Here is a 23,473-nt window from a genome sequence, read left to right on the forward strand (position 1 = left end):
ACAATCCTTTTTCTCGTGAAATTTGATAATGGAGTTGAACGGTTGAGCTTGGTGAATGTAGACAAAAAAAAAATTAGGAGAAAATTAAATTAGCTTACTGATGTCACCTTATATGTGTATCAAATTTTGCATTATTTTGGTGGAAATTATGAAGTAATTGTAACATTTTTCTCTAAAATGGAGTGAGTATTTCTGGTGATAAATACAAATAACTATACTTAGTGCCGTCAAACGATTAATCGCGATTAATCACATCCAAAATAAAGTTTTTGTTTACATAATATATTTGTGTGTGCGGTGTATATTATGTATATATAAAGACACACACATACACAGCATATATTTTGAAAATATTTACATGTATATATTTAATACATAAACGTAACGTTAACTTATTTTGGATGCGATTAATCGTTTGACAGCACTAATATAGATATAGCTTATCCAGTAGTTTCCTCTCTAAAGTACATTGGTTCTCATTCACTCTCTAACTGTGCGTACTCACGATTTTGTCCATAAAGAATGTTCTCATAAATTCCTAAATAACTTTTGCATTTACATTTATTTTAAATGTCTGAAAAATCTTTACATACACAAACACACACCACCAATATAAATCACTTAAGCAGAAAACAAAGCTGTGCAGGAAGTCCTTATATGCTTTATTCAAATCACTGCACATTACTGTTCGTTTCAAATGCTCCAAATTTGTGAATTATATTAATTATGAAATACATTAATTAGGTGGAATTTTATTTTTTCATGAGAAGTTCTCCTGTGCATATAGATATGAATAATCCACATAATTATTACTGAATAAGAGCCATTGTGTTTCATTGTTAAACTGGGACACCAATTTACACCCTATTTGTGGAAAGTGCCTACAGCTGCTCATCTCACTGATCATTCAGCCAGTCAAGTCTGCTGGAAGGCTTAGTTAGTCATGTTAACACTGTCTTTCAGAAATAATATGTCCGGTTTGCAAGATTCCAGTAAATAGAGTCCACAATGATGTGTGATTTGGGTGGCTGCACACCTGCGCCTTTCATTGAGTATTATTCTGCAGTGATGCAGATACGAGCCGCCGCCTCTAAATAACACAACATTCAATACATGCCAATTGCCTTAGCAATAAACAGCACAAAGCCATTTCATATTTATAGTCCCCCACCATCATATTTTCCAGTTCAGACTGTCAGCCGCTCGCACACAGTCATCTGGAAATGATATTGCTCCCGAAGGTGCTTTTGTGAAAACTACCTATTCAGCGGCCATTATTTGGATGATTTATACAAATACGTTTACGAACCACAGTGAAATATATCGCACAGCTATTATCATTCATATCCAGCTACATGCACTTAAATCTGGAATTACAATGCGCCTCAGCAACTGAATGAACTCTGAATGGATATCTGGAGAGAGTTCAGGGTGGAAAGCACCTGAATTGAGCAAAGAAATGATCAATTGAACCAAAAGTGAGCTTTTATTGAGGGATTGCATCAGAGTTTTATTTGACATAACGTGAAATTATGTTTAGCCTGGATGTACAAAAACATTGTAACTGAAACATGAATAAATATGCTTCCTATGAATATATATACGTAGTCGTATTTTCTTAGAAAATAAGTTTTAGTTCGCCACGCTTGGATCATGAATTGCAGCACAAGTCACTAGGTTAAATGGAATCTGAATGCTAGCTCAGGCCGCTGCTTGCCATTTCTTTGTGAGACTGATTATTTATTACTGAAGTGTTTCTTTGTGGGATGTTTTGATGTGTGTATGACTGACGTTCAACACGTTCCCCCAGACGCGCTGTGACTGGATGGCGGCGTTTCTTGTTCAGTATTTGAAGACGCAGGTTCGCTCACCGCCGGGGTCAGAACGTGACGACACACTGGACATGTGCCAGACTGAAAATCATGAAAAGACAGTATTCGACACATAATGATGTCATTAAAAAATTCAAATCTTAAAGGAATAGTTCACAAAAAATTCTGTCATCATTTACTGACGCTCCGAACTTAGAGGACCGTAAACCTAGAGGACTGTAAAAAACATGAATTAAGATTATTTATTGAATTCGTAAAATAGATATATTGAAACCTCAACGATTATAGTCCATCTAGTTACTCAAAGCAAATTAGCGTGAAAGAACAATGCCATAAAAGTGCCAATGGGAGTGGAACGTTTTTTGGCGTTAAATTATGGTGCGAACACCAGTAACACTGACTACTGCAAATCTTAGTATATCAGCTTGCGTGATTCATTTAAAGGGATATTCCATCCCAAAATGAACATTTTGTCATTATTCACTTACCCCCATGTCGTTCCAAACCCGTGAAAGATTCGTTCGTTCGTCTTCAGAACACAATTTAAGATATTTTGGATGAAATAGGCTTGTGACTGTCCCATAGACTACCAAATAAATAACAGTGTCAAGTTCCAGGAAAGTATGAAAAGCATCATCAGAATACTCCATCTGCCATCAGTGGTTCAACCGTAACGTTATGAAGCCACGAGAATACTTTTTGTACACGAAGAAAACAAAATAATGACTTTATTCAACAATTCCTCTCTGTGTCTCTCCAAATCAGCGTAGTGCCATTTCGACAAATCTGACTAGTATGCAAGCGGCTTACACTCTTCTGTTTCAGCCGCGCCACGAGGATACGTTTTTTACCTGTATTTACGCTTTGGTTTGAAAGCAAACAGCGCATTGGCACAGCACGGCTCACAAAGAATTGCAAAAATGGCGCTACGCTAATTTGAAGAGACACAGATGAGAGGAATTGTTGAAAAAAGTCATTATTTTTGTTTTGTTTGTGTACAAAAAATCTTCTTGTTGTTTCATAACGTTACAGTTGAATCACTGATGGCAGATGGACTATTCTGATGATGCTTTTCATACTTTCCTGGACCTTGACAGTTATTTACTTGGCAGTCACAGGCCTCCCGGTTTTCATCCAAAATATCTTAAATTGTGTTCCGAAGATGAACGAAGCTTTTATGGGTTTGGAACGACATGGGGGTAAGTGATTAATGACAATTTTCATTTTTGCAGTGGAGTAACCCTTTAAATATTCACCTCTTGACAGGGAAACTCCTACGAAAGAATATGCAATATGGTCAGTTGCAAAATAACTATGTCTGCCTTTTTATTTCTAATATTCCCTGCATGTCTTTAATAAATTCTGACAATCATTTTTAAACGTAAAAAAAAAAGCTTACAAGTTTACCATATTTGATGAGCTCAAAATATAAAAATAAGAAATTATTTTATTATTTAAATATATTTTATTATTTAATATATTTTAATATAAAATTAATTAAATATATATATATGAAATGTATATAAAATACCTAAATTAAATCTCTTCATTATATAAAATGATCATGTCTATTCAAAACTTGGATGCATATGGAATGCTTTTACAATACATTCTTTGGATTATTTTAAGGTGTCCTTGTTACACGTTACATGTACTTAATATTACAATAACAATAAATTATGCATAATAACAACATGCAAGTAACCCTAAGATAAGCCAAACCCTAATCCTGTCCCAAACCATGTAGTAAGTACATGTAGTTAGTTAATATTACTCAGTACTTAAATGTAGAATTATTAAAATAAAGTCACTTAACTTGACTTTCAATGGATGTACAAAAATGATGAGAGAATATTAAGTTTCTTTATTCACGTTCTGAAGATAAACTACATTTTTGAATCAAAATGGGTGTAAATGATGACAGAATGTTATGTTTTGGCTGAAATAACCATTTAATTTGTCTCTTTCACAAGCGGCAAGACAAAACAGCATTACCTTTCTGAGCCAGAGAGTGACACAGAGTTTATGGAACATGTGGCGGCACGGCAGCAGGGTTGCGATCTCATCTTTGACGTATTCACAACAGCAGATGGCACAGCACTGCTCCTGCTCTGCAGAACCAAAGAGAGTGTGCATGTGAAAGCATGTAAAAACACTCAACTCTGAACCTACAACACCAAGCCAAATATTTAAGCATGTCTCGATCCAGCCACGCACACATCAAATTATTCATTTCAGTCATTAGGGCTGAAAGTGAAGTCATTTTATGCTTTCCAAAGCAGATTTATCGCCCCAAATGCACTCAGGCAATAAAGTTGAAGTGGGACATTAGTGTGAGAGCATGATTTTCCTGGCATTCATTCCGTGTGTTGAGTTTCGTGAAAAAAAAAAATTATCATCTGGTGTTCATATTGCACTAAAAAGGAGTAGGTGATGAGCTTGGGTTTCGGTGTCTTTCAGCCTGTGTCCCAATGTGCATACTATCCATCCTAAATTCTATGTGATATTAGTCATTTTCAATACTATTTAGGGCAGATAGGGTGGATAGTATGCACAAGTGTGTCTCATACACACTACAATTTCCCATCTGCATAACACTTCACCTGGGCAGCAGTGAGAAACAGGAAGGCAAATTATAAATACAGTACAATCACATAAACACACACCTTTTTTGTAACACTCCTATAGAGGCTGTCTGCTGCAGCTCATGAGTGTACAACTGCTGTATTACTGACTTTTCATGTCTGTTATGACCAGTTATGAACACTTGTATGTCGTGTTGGAATTCACCCTTTGCCCGGAGTCTGATTGACAGGCGATCTGACCCATCATAACGCCCAATCTGCTATTTTGTCCGACAAACAAACCAGACAGGAGAGTAGATTAACATCGGTGAACTTAAAACTTGAAAAATTGTGTGTATTGACATCTTTCAGTGGTTGAAACAAGATACCTTCTGTCGTTCATTCATGTTTATTTTGTGCTATAAAGTAAAGAAAAGAGGAAGATATGATCGGTTCTTGCGCCGGTCATCATGAACACACAAACACGTTAACGTCTGCCTGCGTTCAGGAGAATAAAAAAGCAATATTAGTCATATTTAAAATCAAAATTTGCATTCGAATGCTAAAACGTTGCATTTGAATTTTAGGTGTGCGTCCAAGGATCCTTAACAACGGCAATGATGATGTAAGTGTCATTGTTGCATTTTATTGTTTTTGTTAGCCTATCAAGTTGAACCCAAGAGATGCGCCGCTGCTGCATTATTTTGCTCATTGCGCCCTCCTGTGGCCTAAAGAAGACAAGCCAAACGTTTCTTTAACGCTAATCTGCACATAAAATATAAGAAAGGGTATTTTTGTTTAAATGTTATTTTGTGTTTGACTGTTAAAACTAAAATAAAAAATACAGTGGTTTAATTCAAACCTTTTTTCTACTGCTTTTTGTTTAAAAAAATTTCAATAATTACCGATACCGAATATTATATCATGAAAGGTTTTTTAGCTATATCACCCAGTCCTAGCACAAAATGGTATTTTTTGTTTGAATTTCTTAAAATAGAAATGAAAATGAAAAAATTTGTTACTTTGTTTCATACTACAAGTAACCTTCTCTGTCTTGTCTGTCGGTGTGTTATCAGTTCCCTGTTTGCTCTGTGATATATTTTTCATTGCGTGAGAACATGATGTGTGGCGTCAGAGTGCCATGGCTTGTTGGATGTAGCAAAGATAACTAAGGCCCACCCCCCTTAGTTACCTTTGCTCTGTCCGTACATCACTTTGCGAAGAGCCACTCATGTCCTCAAACTCAGAAATTGCCCATTTGACAATGCTCATTGCTTCTGAATATGCTTTTTTTTTACTGTAACCTATCAAACATATTGTAACAAATCAATTAGTCAATTTTCAATTTGTGAATTTAATTTTTCCTTTTTACAAATTTGACAATTTGAACTGTATGTTTGAAATAAAAATGCATCTACTTTCCAAATGCATGTTTGTTGATATTATAATAATCAATTCATCCATGCATTTATTTAAAGTTTGACTGTGCATGTCATTTCTTTTAAAAATGTCAATAAATCAAAAACTTGATCTGACAGTGAAGCAACCAACATCTCTCTAGTGACATGCCAGGCTTATCCAATATAGTACACTTAAACCCCATAATAATAATAATGCTTCATAAAATAACATTTCTTATTGTAACTTCTACTAAACACTGAGTCTGTCCAAATTTGCATATTGTTTGAACAGACTGATTAAAAACCTTACACTAGACTATAAGACACTTGCTGACTGCATTATTGTATTTTGTGCACTTTATGTAGCTACAAGTAAAGGAAGCAGTACCAATGTTTTCGGCATTGATGGTGATCTGGGGAAGGCAGTCGATGATTTGTTCAGTGGCGGGGGGATGAGCCTGCTCCACATCTATAGCCAAAGACTCCAGATGAGCCAGTGCTGCCTGCAACACAACAAAACACATTAACATATTTCATTTCCCCTGGATAAAGATAGAAGCAAGTTAATTATACATTAAGCCTTACATTGCTAGTGTGCCCTCTCACTGGCTGAAATCAATGAAGTTTGTTGGGGTTTAACAACGTCACTCATCAACCGAGTCCAATTTCTTAATGTCTTTTTGGTTGAATTAAGATGGATCATTTATTTGTATAACACAATATTTATGTTAATGAAAACGCAGCATATATATTATGCAAGACTACTATGCTTTCATCTCATTAAGACATGAACAATAATCAAACTAAATGCATCTTGAGATTCCATTTAAATTCGACCACTGATTAAAATTGGTCAAGATGATATATAAAAGAAGCTTCTCTTTATTAAAAAAAAAAATACTCATCTGACTCAAAGATTCTTGGTGACATCAAAACCTAATATAATTAGACTGCACAGTGATTCAAACTGCAATATCACAATACTTCTTTGTTTGGTAAACATTTTAATATAATGCTAGAGCTGCACAATCAAACGAAATAAAATTGTCATATCAAGAAATCATAGTTTTATTGAACAAAACTGTTAAAATACATAATGTATTATAAAAAAAATAGAGCTAATGTACATTGCGCATTACAACAAAGGCCTGCAGAGGGAGCCAACGGCCTGGTGATTATTTTTATACATTGCTGTGCAATCTAATACTTGTTTAATATTTACCAAGCATCATATAATTCAAATGTCCACTTAATCTTTAATATTTGACCATTTCTTTACGACAGAAATGCTATAGCCACTGTAATTTAATAAATATGTGGACATCAAAACATGTAAACTCCGAGTGAGGGTTTGAGCTTTTAATTTGAAACCGCAATGTATTCTCCAGAGTTTGCGTAGATTTATAAATGATTTACCTTACAAATCTGATGAAATGGTGCACGTTATGCTTAGTAATGATTTTTAAATGGGTTTAATATATCATGAAGTCTTGGGAAACAGTCTAATAATGTGTTTTATGGATTCTCGTCCGTGAAATGCACCACTTCCGGTATTTCGCCAGTTAGTCGATGCGAGCAAAATGAAGTCGAGGATTGTTAAAAATCAAATAGTTGAACAAAACCGACAAATCGCAACAGCCCTATTTGGCAGTGACATAAATTTTGTGTTTTTTCTAAGTTTGCTGCTTCAGTATTTGTCGATTATTTTTTTTTTAAGTGTTTCTATGGTATACTGAAAAACAATAAGCATATCATATGTTTTAAAGGCTTTTATTGGCAAATATATAATGAGTCAATATTAACAGTGTTGACCCTTGTTCTTCATAACCTCTGCAGTTCACTCTGGCATGCTGGATATTAGCTTCTGGGCCAAATCTTGACTGATGGCGATACGTCCTTGCCTTATTAGTTTTCCGAGTTAATCACAATTTGTGGGCTTCTGCTTGTCCTCTCGCCTTTTGAGGACTGACCACAGGTTCTCTATGGGATTGAGATCCGGGAAGTTGCCTGGCCACGGAGCCAAAATTTCAATGTAATGATCTTCCAGCCACTTCTTTATCACTCTTGCTTTGTGACATGGTGCTCCATCATGCTGGAAAAATGCACGGATCATCACCAAATTGCTCATGGATTGTTGGAAGAAGTCGTTGAAGAACGTTTTGATACCATTCTATATTCATGGCAGTGTTTTTGGGCAGAATTATGAGAGAGCCCACTTCCTTGGTTGATAAGCAACCCCACACATGGATGGTCTCAGGATATTTCACTGTTGGCACGTCACAGGACTCATGGTAGTGTTCACCTTTTCTTCTCCGAACAATCAATTTTCCAGATGTCCCAAACAGTCGGAAGGGAGCGTTATCAAAGAAAATAACTTTGAACCAGTCCTCTGCCTTCTAATCCTTGTACTTCCTGCAGAATTTCATTCTGTCCTTGACGTTTTTCTTGGAGACAAGTGGCTTCTTTGTTGCCCTTCTTGACACCAGGCCATTGTCCAAAAGTCTTGTCCTCACTGTGCGTGCAGATGCTCTCACAACAACCTGCTGTCATTCCTGAGCAAGCTCTGCACTGCTGGTGACACGATTCCAGCTGACTCCTCAGGAGGAGACGGTCCTGGTGCTTGCTGGACACTCTGGGACGTCCTGAAGACTTCTTCACTGCAGTCAAACCTCTCTGCTTGAAGTTCTTGATGATCCAGTAAATGGTTATATATTCTTTGTAGCAATTTCTTTGCATGTGAGGCCATTTTGATGCAAAGCGATGAGGGCTGCACGTGTTCCTTTGGAGGTAACCATTGCTAACAAGAACACAATGATTGGAAGCGCTTCTTCCCTCCTTTTATAGCAATCAGTCTGCTCTTACAATCTAATTAGTATGATAGTGATTAACCTGACTAGTACTCATTCACACTTTCACATGTGCTGCTGATATGATTAGTCAATTAATGTATACTGGTCATACATTATATATATACATATACAGGAACAAAAAACTGTGAAATTTCAAAAATGCATCCGATTACTCTACACAATAATCTAGAAACAATGTGAATGAACACCACAACAGCTTAAGCAGCAAACTTCGCAAAACACAAAATTTATGTCACTGCCAAAACTTTTGGCCATGACTGTATATAGATAGATAGATAGATAGATAGATAGATAGATAGATAGATAGTTAGTTCTAAACTCATAATTTAAATTGTGATAAAAAAAAAAAAACACATACAATCAACACCACCCCCCCAACAAATTGTGCAAGCCAAGTTTATGCAGCAGAGCAGAGGTCCCTCACCTCCATAGCCTGAGCAAGACGCTCCTCTAACGCCATGTAAGTAAGGAGCTGGGAATGATCCACGTAAGAGATTGCTTGAGCCATCCCAAAACCATCGCCAAATTCATCCAGAAACCTGAAAAACAAAAGACTTCTAAACACAGCTTTTCTCTCTTAGTCAGCAGCTTTCATGTTGCAGCTGACACAATCAATAGTTCTTTTTGTAATATATTATAGTACATAAATTTCATTACCATTTTACATATTTTAGGCATGCATCATTGGGGTGAATCTCATGAATACATGTCATGTTTCACCCAAAAAAAATAGTTATTTATTTTTGCATAAAGGAATTAATTCTATTTTTGGGGGCAGTGATATTTTTATGACAAGCACATTTCCCTTTCAAATTCTCATTATCATAATGCATAATTGGTAAAAGGTAAAAAAAAACCTCATTTAACTTTCAAAAGTAAAATGATCGTATTACAGTAAATAAATAAATATATACAAATATATATATATAAATAAATCTGCATTAATTAGTATGTAGAGTACAACAATTTAAGTCGACATGTTTCATGAGATTTCCCCTGTAAGAATCAAAGGATGACATGCCATTACATTATTTTTTTTTTTATTTTTTTTTACCTCCATTCTGTGTCCAGGTCTTCACTCATGCTGGAATCATCCTCCAGGTTATTGTTGCCATCCAGGATAAAGAGTCCAGGGTGCACAAACTGACTGACACCATCAGGGTCTTCATCACTGCTGCTGCCCGAGTCCTCATTATACATGACCCAGGGGATCTCGCCCTCCTCCAGAGGGGTCTGCTCCCTGAAGAACACCACACACAAAAACAAGACAGCGGGAAAAAAGTGATACTTTAACATTATTAAATTCTTAACACATTTAAATTACATCTGACACTGCATTTCATTCTGTCCCCAGTGACCAAAGATGTTGGAATAATAGCAGTAGCACGTGTCTGTGTTCGATGTGTACATCACTGCTGTAGACAGACTCATTTATCAGTAAATGATGGGAAAAAAGATCCTAACGGCCAATTCATTAAGTGGCCTACCCAGACAACTTCATTATTTTACTGCCAAATGTGAGTGTGTGAGCCTAGTTAACTCAATACATGCCTATAATGCCCAAAATAATGTGATCAGCAAGGCAGCTCACTGATCTTTTATATCTACTGCTTTAAAATGAACAGAGTATGAATAAATCCTTTTTAAAAATTCTATGTGGACAGATATCTCAATGTTGTTTTTTAAGGGGGTTAAACAAAAAATCTTTAGAAATACTAGTCTTTGTCAATGGGGTGGCAGCAGAGTAATGATGTTATTACTTAAGTGCTTGGAGTTTGTTAGAGGATGTGTGCTTACTCTAAAGCGAGGTTGAGAGAAGGCACTTCCTCCAGACTGCTGCTGCTACAGCTGTCAGGCGGCTCATCCATGCCAGGCAGAGTCTCCCAGCTTTCCTCACTCGTGCTCCTCTCTTTCTCCAGCCCAGAGTCAGACGTCCACGAGGCCGACCACTCGCCCTCGCTGAATTCTGAGCTGCTGCTGAGAACACGAAGCAGGATACACGCACAAACACACGTGAGCCCACCTCGTAAAAGTCAATCTAATCCTCTTAGCTGAAGAGCCTTAGCATGCAGAACGAGCACCCACTGAGCGCACCTTTGGCACCTCACTCATTTCCTGAGTGTGTACCTTATCAAGCATTCAAGCTCATCCTTGACTTCAATTAGGAGGATTTTTTAAATGAGGCTGGTCCACCTGACTTTGCAGTTTCTGCGGAACCAATTTAAAAGCCTGTTTTCTGCAATTTTGTAATTTTCTATAAATAAATAAGCAAACGTGTATGAAATGGTATTTACTTTCCGCAATGCTATAGAAATAGATCTAAAATATCACAAAATAGGTAACAGGCTAAATATTATGCTTTTGTTTATTTAAATTGCATTTTAAAAATACATACTTCTATAACTGAGCTGACCTCAAGCAAAGTTTAAGTTTGGGACACATTCAATTAATCAAAAGTGACAAAGATTTCAAGCAGACGCTTTTTATTTTGGACTTTCTATTCCAAGAATACTGCAAAACAAATGCATCTCAGTTTCCAGAAAAAATATTTAGAGCCACATTGATGATGATAAAATTTTTTTAATTAAGTGTCAGCAAATTAGAATGATTTCTGAAGAATCACGAGACACTGAAGACTGGTGTAATGGCTGCTGAAAATCTAGCTCTGTATCTCAGGAATAAATTACATTTTAAAATATGTTCAAATAGAAGATAGATATATTTCAAATTGCAATAATATTTCACAACATTACTGTTTTTGCTATCATTTTTGATTACAGAAATGCAGCCTTGGAGAGCATAAAATACCGTTTTCAAAAGAATTAAATATACCTTACATTTTATTAACAACAGTGGGAAAGATTTCTCTCTCTAAAGATTTTCTTCCATTACTACATAAATAACATGAAGGTAAAAAAGGTAATGTGACATCAATTCAATTTTATTTATAGTGAAATAAATTAAATAGAAATACATGCAATACTGTACCTTTCATCAACCTTCGTAGATGGGTCACATTTCTTTCCAAAATTCTCATCATCATCCTCCTCCTCATCTACTTTGGCGTTAATGTCACCCTCATTTTTTCTGTCCTCAGAGTTGAGGTCACTCGAGGCCATGGGTGGAAAGTCAAAGAGCAACTCATTTTCAGAGCTTGTTTGTGAGAGGAAACCCGGAGGTGCTGAGCCACACTTGTTTCTGACTGCTGCGCCTGACAAATGGCTTACTTCCTCTTTTTCGGAACATTTCCTCCTTTCAAGGTGAGTCTCGCTCGTCTGTTTGCGGATCTTTGGCCTCACGACCATTTCGGACTGAAATGTTTCTTCAGGGTTGGTTTTTCCTGTGCTTTTATAGGAAGCGGGTGCAGAGCTGGCTGTAACCCCTTGACATTTTGGAGCTTGGTCTTCACCAACCAACAAGGGACTAACTTTCCTATTTGCTTTTACAGTTCTTTCAAAATCTGGCTGCTCACAGCAAAGGTCTGTCGTGCTTTTAGAAGGTGCCATTTGCACCGAATGTTTACTTCTTTTTGAAAATACATCATCAAGTGAATTTCCACCCAATTCACAAATACCATCACGTCTCTTCTGAGCAGCCTGAGATGGATTTAAACTCGAGTCCTCCTCCTCCTCCTCAGCTCCGCTGCTGTCAGGCTCATAGGCGTCAATGTTAATGTAACTCAGAGCTTCCGGGTTGGGCTTAGGGTCTTCACTGATGGGCCACACTCTGGCCTGTTCACTTTTTTCTATGCCAGAATAATATTTTCTGTCATATGGCACAACCTGGTCACTCTTTGGTCTCTTGAAATGGTTTGAGGGCACTTTTTTGACTCTACACAATGAAGACTGCCTCCTGCTGTGGCCCTCCTGATTTGATGCTGCGTTTAACTCGGGGTGCACTGCATTTGTGCATGCTGTCGGCAGGATATTCTGAAGCACTGAAGAAATGTTGCCCTTTGACGCTAGAAGAAAAAAAAAAGTTTTCAGTTATTATTCATTCTCCTTAACAGGATATCATTTCATTGGAACTAAGTGTATATGCACTACAGACTGAATGGGACAAAGAAAAGTTTTGGTTACATTTCCCCCAAATTTACAAGAATATAATAAGATTTATTCTTTGCATTACAAAAAATAAAACCTATTTTAGAAACATTTTGATTCTTTGTATTGTCTCTTTCATGACAATTATGTTTACCCCAAAATTATAATTACTGTAATAAACCAAACCTCATTCATTATTGTAATAAAATAATGAAAATACCCTTGTCCTGAAAATTACCAAAAAAATTATTTAAAAAAATGACAAACTAAAGGCAGTGCAATAAATACTATTGTGCCACATGCTTAATTATACTTCGCAATGTAAACCTTTTATTTTTACGAAGAAAAATCTCATTATTTAATAATTAAACATTTTAATAAATAGCTAAACTAGAATGACATTTTTATCAATTCAGGGACATTAAGAGACTGTTCAGAGTAAGAAAATGAGAACATGCTATAACGTGATTAATTGCTGTAAAAAAAATAAAAAATAAAATTAAAACAAATTTGCAAAAAAAGTCTTACTGGTCCTGAAAACAGGCTTCATTTTCAAATATTGTTTTTGTTGTTTTCATTTGGTTTTAGGGGTGAAATATGACCTGGGCATTTCCTGACAGTCTCCCTATAAAAACATAAGAAACCAAAACCCATTTCAAACTACTTTCTATCCACCCTCACCATTCTCATATATATTTGCATAATAAAGTCAAATGGTCTCCTACAGAGTTTCTGTCTACACCTTTTAAAGGTGATGAATGCAGAACAACCCACACGCACGCATATTTCAGCTCTTCAAAATCCCTGTTACATTCCCAATATTACAAAGCTGTTTATTCACCATGAGAACCTCAATCTCAAAATCCATTCCTCCACTTTTACTGCTCACAGATTTCCAGTTATTCGGGACTTGGTTGCTAAAGTTTGGAAGTTTAACATAATATTTTAATATAATATTCAGTGACAACTATAAGTGAGACACATTTAAGTTGATTTCCAGAATAATCTTTTTTTTTTAAAATGATCTGTTTATTTGGATTGACAATGGCTTGGCTTGAGTTTAGAGTGGGATCAGTTTTTCAACCAATACCAGTTCTTTTTTCCTCATTTGTGGTGAGAAAATGACACACTTGGGCTTAAATGTTGAGGAACTCTTTAGCTGAATTATCCACTGAGGGTTTCCATCACCAGCTGGTACATACCCACTGCCGGGTCCTTCTGACTACTCGTCCTCTCCATGTTATGACCGTCCACAGTGGATGCGACTCTTTGTTTATCTGTAACTGGCCGGAAACTGATATACGCGTGTCTCCGGCCGTACCTCCTGCCTGAGATGGTCTGGTATCCTCCTGTTGGTTTGGGCCATGCAGACTTGCCTGCTTCTTGACCCATTCCTACGAGAAACAGAAGCATATATTCACACCAAGAACAATAACTATGAAGATAACCATAACTAAATAGCTGTCCACACCAACGCAAGATATCGTTCTGTATCTTGTAAGTGTGATATGTCAGTTATGTCATCTGCCACTTTAAATGCTCAAGCTCTTTGAAGTCAAATAGACTCAGATTGCCTGTTTATGTTTTTATCAGCTGAAAAAAAAAAGTGTGTTCTTTCAGCTATATTGTTCCTCTGTTCCCTATTCACAATTATTAAACCATTTTTGTTAGAAATACAGCTATCGTCCTTGGTGAAAAATAAAACATTCTGAGTCATCCATTGGACTTTTCATGACAAATAAACAGGATACCTGGGTGCAGGTAACACAGTGGAAAAAGTAAACATTGTTCATTTACATATAGCCTAAGCCTACTACCGACACTGTAACAATACAGCAAACTTAACTTTTAGTGTCTACATACTTTTTGAGGTCACTGTAAAAAAGACACTTCAATTATTTAATTACAAATGCACTTAGTCTTGCAACTCGACCTTGTGGTACTGTAAATTTTATTGACTCATGTATGATGAATTGCTTGTGATGTTCCTCGCTTTGGATAAAAGCATCAGCTAAATGATTAAATGTAACAATGTAAATGAAAACATACTGTGTGAAACCTAATGCATTAAATAACACACAGTGTTTTATGTTACAAAGCCTAAAACAAAGAGGATTCAATTCTAACCAAGATTATCCATCTTTGATGCAGAAAATGCAGCAATCTTTTAAATACTGGTTCAATCCCTAAATACACATCCTGTTCCGGTGTTGGAGCATCTACTAAGAAGTCATGGGTGTTAAACACAGGAAATATCCCAAATGTGCAATGCAGTGCTACTTCAGGACCAGGATTAGAAAGAATTAAAGCTTTCTAACCTATGACAGCTCACACTGATGTTTATCAGAGTAACATCACGACAGTGCTTTAGCACAGCCTGATTATAACACATCACTGTCTTGTTATTGTTGTCAATGTGGTTTGCAACAAACACATCACACCCGTCAACAATACGCACTAAAAGTGCTTAACAAATGCTATCGCTTGTCACGTTACACAGAAATAAATCGTTGCAATAAATATAACATACAGCCCTCAAAACAGATTTTTATCCAAAGAAACACACAAATCCCGTGATTCCCGTGATTCACATGATCAGTAGGATCAATCCAGTCGAATACGGGCCCTGATACAAGTTGAGCTCAGCTAACAAGCTAACGTTAATGTTTGTCGACAGGCGCTGCTGCTGCTTCTAGGACGTGGATTATAATGTCTGCTGACGCCTTCATTCCTCCAATTTCACGCAGAAAACGCACACGATGTTTTGCTGTAGGAAATGTGTTGTCTGTTAACGCACAGTACCTGTGTTCCTGGATGTCTTCTGTATCACAACTAACTAACTCTTGCGAACGTCACCACGAAACTTAAGGGTCACGTGACTCATGTCCGCCAATCAGCTGTGAGTATCATTGGCAGTATTATAATCGAGTGCAGCTAGGCAGCTGTAAACCAACTGCAACAGCACGTGTGCAATTTAAAGCCCACCTGGAAACAGAAAGCAGGCGGGGATAGGATGAGATGGGGTGGAATGCTACAGGACGGGACAGGGCAGGGTAGGATAGGATAAGATAGGGTGACACATTGCAATAATGCAAGTTCAGGTTGAATTAATTGTGTGAAACTGAAAAAGAATTGATTTCCAATGATGCATTTGCTAGGTGCTTCATAAAATATTACGTGAATGTATGTAGACCAGGAAATTATTCATTCATTCATTCGTATAGTCAGCACTGCCAAACACACACATTATAAACCTAATAATTGGAAGAAACGCTACTGCACAAAAATAATTTCAATTGATTAATCAATTAATTAATTAGCTAATAATTTATTAAGGCAAGACACTATAAGTAGGCTACACAGCATTAAAAAAAGATTACAGCACAGTACATTAATACCATTGTTTTGTATCACAAGTTTTCTGATTTATGTTGAAATATACAAATGAGCATATCTAATTAAATATGTACTAAATATTGCATATGTCCAGAACAGAAATCTAAACACTGGATAAAGCAAGCATTTTGTTGACATTGAGTTAATGGTTTTTAAGGAGGGGATTTTGGATATCTTACTTTATCTGTTCATAAATTATAAAATTCCACTTCATAAATCATAAAATGCTGTCAGACGGCCAAAAAAAATCACAATATTTTATATAAGATTTTATACAAATTAGGTGGACGTTATATGAACAAACCATTCTGTATAAACGTTCAGAGTACAGAAAAGAATAAAAAAGAATAGAAAGTGAGGTGTGTGTGTAAGAAATGCAGATTTCTTTTTCAGTGCATGAGAAAAAAAACTCATTTTGAGAAAATGGTCTTTAAAGATATGTATTTTTATTGAAATGTACACAAGCAAACAGATCAAATGTAAGAAAATAAACCCTTAAATGTGTATTTTGGGCGTTTTCTTCCCACTCGTTTCAAAGACTACAAGTTGCAAAATAACTCAAAATCTCAAAATTGACCAGTGCCTGAAAAAACGGGTTTGCTTGTAGTGTTTTGCATTAAATCAGATTTTAAATCTCAATGTATTTTTTTTAATTTAAGATATAACACGTTTATATAAAATATAGTCCTAACGTAATAACACTAAACAAACGTTTAGTTATAATAAATTCCATATTTTTACATTTCTATAGATATGCTATGTTACAGTGGGGGGGGGGGGGGGGGATATTTTAGATCTCTGGGACCCCACAGATAAAGACAGCCTCAACAGTAAATTGACTAAAATGTATGGGCTGGGCTCACCTGATCGCGCGCGCTGTGTGTGTGTGTGTTCTCTCGTTAGGCGGCGCAACTCCACGCTCACTTTTTCTCTGTCTGTAGCCCAGTAAGCGCTGCAGGAAGGGGGCAGGGTTGGCGCTTTCCTTTTGCTTGTTTGACCATCACAATTTGCTGAATCACACAAACTCTTCCGCATCGTCAAAACTTTGAAGACAGATCGCAGTGGATTTCAGTCCGTGGACACACAGCGCGACATTTCCCCGCCGTCCGCTAGAGAAGGTGTCCCCTTCCGCACAACTCTTCATGGAGAACAGACCTTTCTTTTTCATCTCTGCCTTCTGTCACCTACAGGACCACCGCTCGCGAGCCACACGCTTCTAAAAGTTTGCCCTTCATGTGAATATACAGGACTCAACTGAGAAATGAAGCTCAGCAGACAGTTCACAGTTTTTGGCAGTGCCATCTTCTGTGTTGTGGTATTTTCCTTGTACCTGATGTTGGATCACATAGATCATAGCAAAAACCCAAATGGAGAGAGAATTCAGAAGGTAAGTACTGTCTTACGCTTATCAATACACTGTGTTGTCAGCAGATGTGTGTTTACTGTGTTCAGACTGCTGGTCCGTCAACTTACAGGCTAATATTAACTCGATGCTGATGTGGTTGATAAAAGACAGTAGTTTGAATTGATAGTCTGCTTCCTTTCAAGTGACATATGCTGTCAAAATAATACACTGACACAAAGATGGCTGTGAACATTAGAATAAGTCATTTCCTGTTTGTCAAATACTTTATCGTGTGTTTTTGTTGAATAACTTATTGTGATACTGTTCTAAGAAATTAAGAAAAACTGTGTTTGGCTTCGGTCAGTGAACTGATCTCAAAGGTCAGTAACCCGCAGTCCCCAGCGTTCATGGGTTGTGTTTCAAAATCCCAGCGAGCTGAGTGTGATTGTCACTGAATTATCTCTTTGCATTCAGACATGCGCATACTCCAATGAATGGTCCAATGAATATTGTATTTTTATGGTTGAAGTAAACAACGATATTTCATGCACCTTAAGTAGCCTTAAGTAGTTGTTAAATTCGAGTCTGATATGACGGAAAGATAAACGTTTTGTTGAGTATTCGTTATGTCAGACGGATTTAAACCGAAATCATACGATTGTATTTTTTACGTTTCATTAGTTGAATCGGCTCATAAGAGTCATTTGCTCGTGAATCGGACTTCATTGTCCGCGCTGTACGTTTGCTTTTGCAGACAGCTTGCGAGGTCAGCTCAACAGAAAAAAAAAGGAAAAAAATGTGGTTTTGGCATTATTTCATAGTCTTTTTATTCCATCTCATTCTATTCAGACTGTGAGCTAATAAAATATCATTTGCTTTGCTGTGACACTGGAGAGTCAGTAGAAGCTGAAGCTGAAAATGCGCAAACAGCTTTGACTCTTCTCCACTGGGCAGTTCACTCGGGTTTAAGACAGACATAATTCTTGCTATTTTCCCTTACGTTTTCCACTTAATACTGTTAAAATGTGCGATTAAAAACAGATTAAAATACACTGTCATTACTCAAATGTAGCCTACTGTAAGTGATTTGTTTTCCAGCACAGCTTCCTGATGGTGTGGCCAGATGAGCACATGAATCGAAAGGGAGTCAATTTTTAAATTCTGAATTTAAAAACTGACTCCCTTACGACAAATTGTCTATTTTAATAAATGTTTTTTTTTTCTCCAAATGTTTGTTTTGTATTTTTCAGAAACAGAAACCTGTTATATTGGAAAACTGTCACATTTCTGATGTGTACAGAGGGTTAAGATTGACAGCCGAGAAACAGTGATGTTTAGTGAATTTAGGCTCACCCTAACAAGTCCTACAGGATTCACATGTGTCTTACACTGTCTATTTGAAATCCAGTAGACTTAACCTTAATTTACTTAACACTAGTGTACTATAATCTGGCATGACAAATATTCAAACACCTCTTCTGAATGACATTTGAGAGCCACAGTAGGAGAATTCAAAATTAATGTTGTACCTTTTATTCTCTACCATTTTCATAGACACAGTGCTTGAGCCTGATCTGCGGTCAGATGCTGCATTAAATTACTTTGGATGTTAAAATATATTTTCTAAATCCATTAGTCTTGTAAACAAAGTCTGAGATGTACTAAATTCAGTTTCACTTAGTTATGTAGTAATGCATTCAATTATGTCATTGTCTGTACTGAGGAGGGAACATGATTTTGACCAGTTTTAAGTGTTTCTCTGTTTTTCTGTACAGGGTCAGCTTGGTATTCTGCAGGACAAAATAGACCACTTAGAAAGACTACTTGCAGAGAACAATGAGATCATTGGCAACATCAGGGACTCTGTAATTAACCTGAGGGAAACTGTGAAAGATGGGAAAATGTTTCCTGAAGGGAACATGAGTCAGGGGGACTTGGAATTGCTGCCCCCTGCTCCTGCGCTGCTCCCCATCCACTCAGAGGACTGCCAGTTTGCAGCACGGACCTACTCCAAGGCAGCGGATGGAGTACAGGTACAAAAAAAATAAGTGTTAAGATAAGGCGGACCAATTGATTGTCAGGGCTCAATGATAATATTTCTTTTGCTTTAGCCCAGTGATACAGATTTTTACTGTACCTGCCCTGTCAGTATTTGATATAAAATTATACATATATATATATATATATATATATATATATATATATATATATATATATATATATATATATATATATATATATACAGGTGCAGATTAACACACAGTCTTGTCTGTGCTGCAGCCTAGGGGCCCACATGGACAGGGGCCTCGGATTAGCCAGACTATTTTTTTTATCAATTTAAATTTACTTCATCATGAACAAAAAAGACCCTCGATTGGTCCACAAGAACGAGAATATAATGAGGATTTGTTGCAGAGCGTCTGAAAAAATGAATGTGTTGTGCACGCTCAGCATCGCTGGGAGTTCACGTGATCATTAAATCAAAACTGAAAGTAATTCACACACGCATACACAAAACGATTTTAATACCCCGCGTTTTGAAACTGACTCCCTGAAGCGCAAATTAGGCTACATAACATATCTAGGCTGTTATTAGTATGTAGGCTATAATAGGTACACAAATAGCAGCCTAGAACCCCTGACCACCTTAATCCGCCCCTGTAGATATACATATGTGTGTGCGTGTGTGTGTGTGTTCAATATTTAAATAATAAATAATAATATAAATAATATTTTACAAATAATTTCATTTAAATACAATCAGTAATAATAAAATATATAATAAAATAAAAATTATAATAGATATATACACAATATATATTATTAGACTATAATTCAAATGCTGAATAAATTTTAAAATATATTAAAATAACCATAATTGCAATAATATTTCACAATATTCCTGTTTTTACTGTATTTTTAAAATCAAATAAATGTAGCTTTGATGAACATTAGTGACTTAAAAAACAAAAATTATACAGACCCCATACTTGTGGCTGTGGTAGTATAAATAGTTTATATTTATATATTTATTAAAAGTTTTCCTCACAAAAAAGTTACAACAAATCTATAAAAAATGTAGAAGGTTTTTTTTTTTTTTTTTTTTTTTTTTTTTATAGCAACAATAGCTGGAAATAAGCCAGTTTTAAATAACAGTCTGTATATAACATTTACATAGGCCAAAAGGGCTGTTCAATTAATCGAAATAAAGTTTTGACTTCAACAATTATAAAAATGCATTAATCAAGATAAATGATTATTCTGCTTTCCTTCCAGCGGTGTGGTTTTGCTCTCCACCATAAAAGCCCAATTTCACGTGCAAATCAGTTAAATAATGTAACGTGACTTCTGCAAAATGGAACGTGCTTGATTTATTAAAGTTGATTAGCTTTATTCATGTTTTAAAAGCACGAAAAAGAACTTCTTGGGAGGATTTCTGTATGTGCTCAGAGACGGCACAGAACACGGACATATAAAGTCATCTTTTAGCTCAAGGTGTTAAAATGCAGCATTTAGTGATTATTCACTTAATCCCTCATCAGTTATGTAATAAATTAGATCTGTGCGGCTCTTAAAGTGACAGCGGTCTATTTTCCTGCTGCAACTGTGTGCTTAATATTAATCAAACAACAAAAGACAAAGAAAAAAATCACTCACTGCTCTTGTCTGAAGAACTTTTGTAGCTTTAATAAGAAACAAATGAAGTTTAATTCTTACAGTGAAGACTATGCTGTTTTATTTACATTAGATTATTCAATTTCTGTGTAGACTGAATACTGTAGACTTGCATTAGAAAAAACAACAACCTTAAAGAAGTTTGTTTTATTAGTATTTTTTTTATTCTATTGAATTTGTCCTTTGCTTTTTTATTACAGACAGCTTAGCTATTTTCAATAATTTTGAAGACTTTTTTTATGTTTTACTAATATTATTTACCCTAGGATTCTGCTGTGGTATTGAGAATTGTGACATTTGGTCATTTGGCCCACTCATGATTGTGTTAAATAATCATGATTACAATTTTGACCAAAATAATCGTGATTATGATTTTTGTCATAATCGAACAGCCCTGTGTGATAGAACACATGCATTCAGATGGCAGTTAATTCATGGCGGAAAAGAGAGTCGATATCAATACTTCCTCTAAACTAAAACCTCAATATCATCATATTTTTGTAAGACGTACACAAGTGAGCCACACTAGCATACTTTAACTGAAGGGTTCAAATATGTTCACAGCTGTTGCATGTATTTTGTATGTTGTTATACTGTATTAAATCAGGAAGACATTCATCATTCCATAAGCATTTGGGTCACACCACAGAAAAAGAGAGAAAAAAAAAACACATACACACCTAAAAAATATTTTTCTATATTATAAAACACAAAATACACTTTTTTTTAAAGTAAATTTCCTTTCCTGAACAATGTTACTGTAAACACGGATAGATCAATGCCAGCGAGACTTGTTTTCTGGAGACCGACTGGCTGTTCTGTGGAGGTTGAGAAATATTTCAGCGCGTGAATTGTGTCACGCTAGCAGACTAATTTTTGCATATATTTGCATGTGTGTTTGTCTATGGCTTGCCTTTTTCCTTAGCCCTTTTCTGCCTTTATTTGTTTCACATGGGGACGTGATGTAATATCAGCATTTACAGGTGCAAGTCTATGATTTATATTGCTATCCAACCTAGAAATATTGCTGCTTTTCCACCCGTCACTTGAGAAAACAATCCCTGCTGAATTACCTTCTGTTTTTTGACAAACACCAGGGTTGTGTTGTGTATGTCAATAATTCAATTGAATTCCTGTCCAAATAAACAACTTCGAGTTTACATGCAGGAAATGCTTAAGAGAATATCATTTATTTTTTGTTTGTTTCAGAAAACCGACAGCTGAAATGAGCTAGAACCACGTTTTAGGAGTGCCATCTGGATTTAACTAAATTTAGCCAATACAAACAAATAATGGTTTTTGTCATCTTTTGAATTAATTGATGCTTGAATGAGTTTCATCACAGAGAAGCCATGAGGAGGCTCTTGTTATCATTAAACTAATTGTCAGTGAATTTTCATCAATACTTCCTCCTGCCTAGCCTTTAAGTAACTCCACAAAATGATTTTCACTTTCATAACCAATATATTTTTATGTACACATGTTGTATTATGAACTGACTTCTGCACTTAGTCACCAAAATAGGAATTTAATGGAAGTATGTCTGTAATAGTTCAATAAAATGATGTTTTTTTTTTCTGGTTTCTTTCAGATGCTGGATGTTTATGATTTACTCAGCTTTGATAACCCTGATGGTGGAGTATGGAAACAAGGCTTTGATATCTCTTATCAGGACAACGAATGGGACAATGAGCCACTCCAAGTCTTTGTTGTGCCCCATTCACATAATGACCCTGGTGAGTGCTAATGTTTGTCGACCATAGTCTTGTGTTTGTAGTCAGTGAGAATCACCGTTTATCAAGTGTTTGTTTGATGTATGTACAAACATTTGTGACTAATGGCTGAAATTTGATCACTTGCAGACCTAGATTAAATCCAGCGATGTACGTGAGTAATTGACTAGATGAGTAATGACCCGCGCACAAAGTAGCCATCTATAGTTTAACTATAGCTATAGTTTAAATAGACTAAAAACAGTCTATGTTTGAGTCTGACTAAATAAACATTTTTGAGCTAGGAATAGTTATAGTCTTATGGGAGTATATTTGTTCTGTGTAAAACTGATGTAGCCTACAGTAGGAAGGAAGTTCTTTCTCAATCAGTCTAATTAAAACTCAAGCAAATTTGGTTTATTAGTACATGCATTACTGATTTTTAATTGTAGGATCTTGTTTTACATCTATATTTCTTTTAGTCTACGATTAACATCTTTTTAATTGCAAGAGTTGCTGTTTGAGCTTTGTCTTTGATTTGCACTGTGAATTAAGATCTGTCTGTGATCTGATCACGACTAGCTAGACGAGACAACATCCAAAAAGAGCGCACAGAAATAATCACGTGGCCACTTG

General features: G+C 36.0%; 2 protein-coding genes across 3 annotated transcripts in view; one reads left to right on the forward strand and one right to left on the reverse strand.

Annotated features, from left to right (window-relative positions):
* Nucleotides 1-1,467: 1,467 nt before the first annotated feature.
* LOC109055415 (E3 ubiquitin-protein ligase Praja-2-like) lies at nucleotides 1,468-15,662 on the reverse strand. 2 transcript variants are annotated; one of them, XM_042724977.1, is made up of 9 exons: nucleotides 15,512-15,662; nucleotides 13,912-14,103; nucleotides 11,655-12,627; nucleotides 10,464-10,640; nucleotides 9,721-9,906; nucleotides 9,091-9,205; nucleotides 6,185-6,299; nucleotides 3,828-3,943; nucleotides 1,468-1,913 (listed from the first exon to the last, which is right to left on the reverse strand). In XM_042724977.1, the coding sequence occupies exons 2-9, from the start codon at nucleotides 14,099-14,101 to the stop codon at nucleotides 1,794-1,796; spliced, it is 1,992 nt and encodes a 663-aa protein (XP_042580911.1). In that variant the 5' UTR covers nucleotides 14,102-14,103; nucleotides 15,512-15,662; the 3' UTR covers nucleotides 1,468-1,793. The 2 variants fall into 2 exon arrangements, with proteins under 2 accessions (XP_042580911.1, XP_042580910.1); XM_042724976.1 differs by having other exon boundaries at nucleotides 10,464-10,643.
* Nucleotides 15,663-17,019: 1,357 nt separating this feature from the next.
* The window catches only part of man2a1 (mannosidase, alpha, class 2A, member 1), a 59,563-nt gene continuing 53,109 nt past the window's right edge, over nucleotides 17,020-23,473 (forward strand). Inside the window, exons 1-3 of the mRNA XM_042724978.1 lie at nucleotides 17,020-17,492; nucleotides 19,226-19,483; nucleotides 22,717-22,861. Of these exons, the coding sequence (XP_042580912.1) occupies nucleotides 17,367-17,492; nucleotides 19,226-19,483; nucleotides 22,717-22,861 (529 nt within the window). The 5' untranslated portion in view covers nucleotides 17,020-17,366. The remainder of the gene's footprint in view (nucleotides 17,493-19,225; nucleotides 19,484-22,716; nucleotides 22,862-23,473) is intronic.

This window comes from Cyprinus carpio, chromosome B5 (genome assembly GCF_018340385.1).
Source record: "Cyprinus carpio isolate SPL01 chromosome B5, ASM1834038v1, whole genome shotgun sequence".
Lineage (NCBI taxonomy): Eukaryota > Metazoa > Chordata > Actinopteri > Cypriniformes > Cyprinidae > Cyprinus > Cyprinus carpio.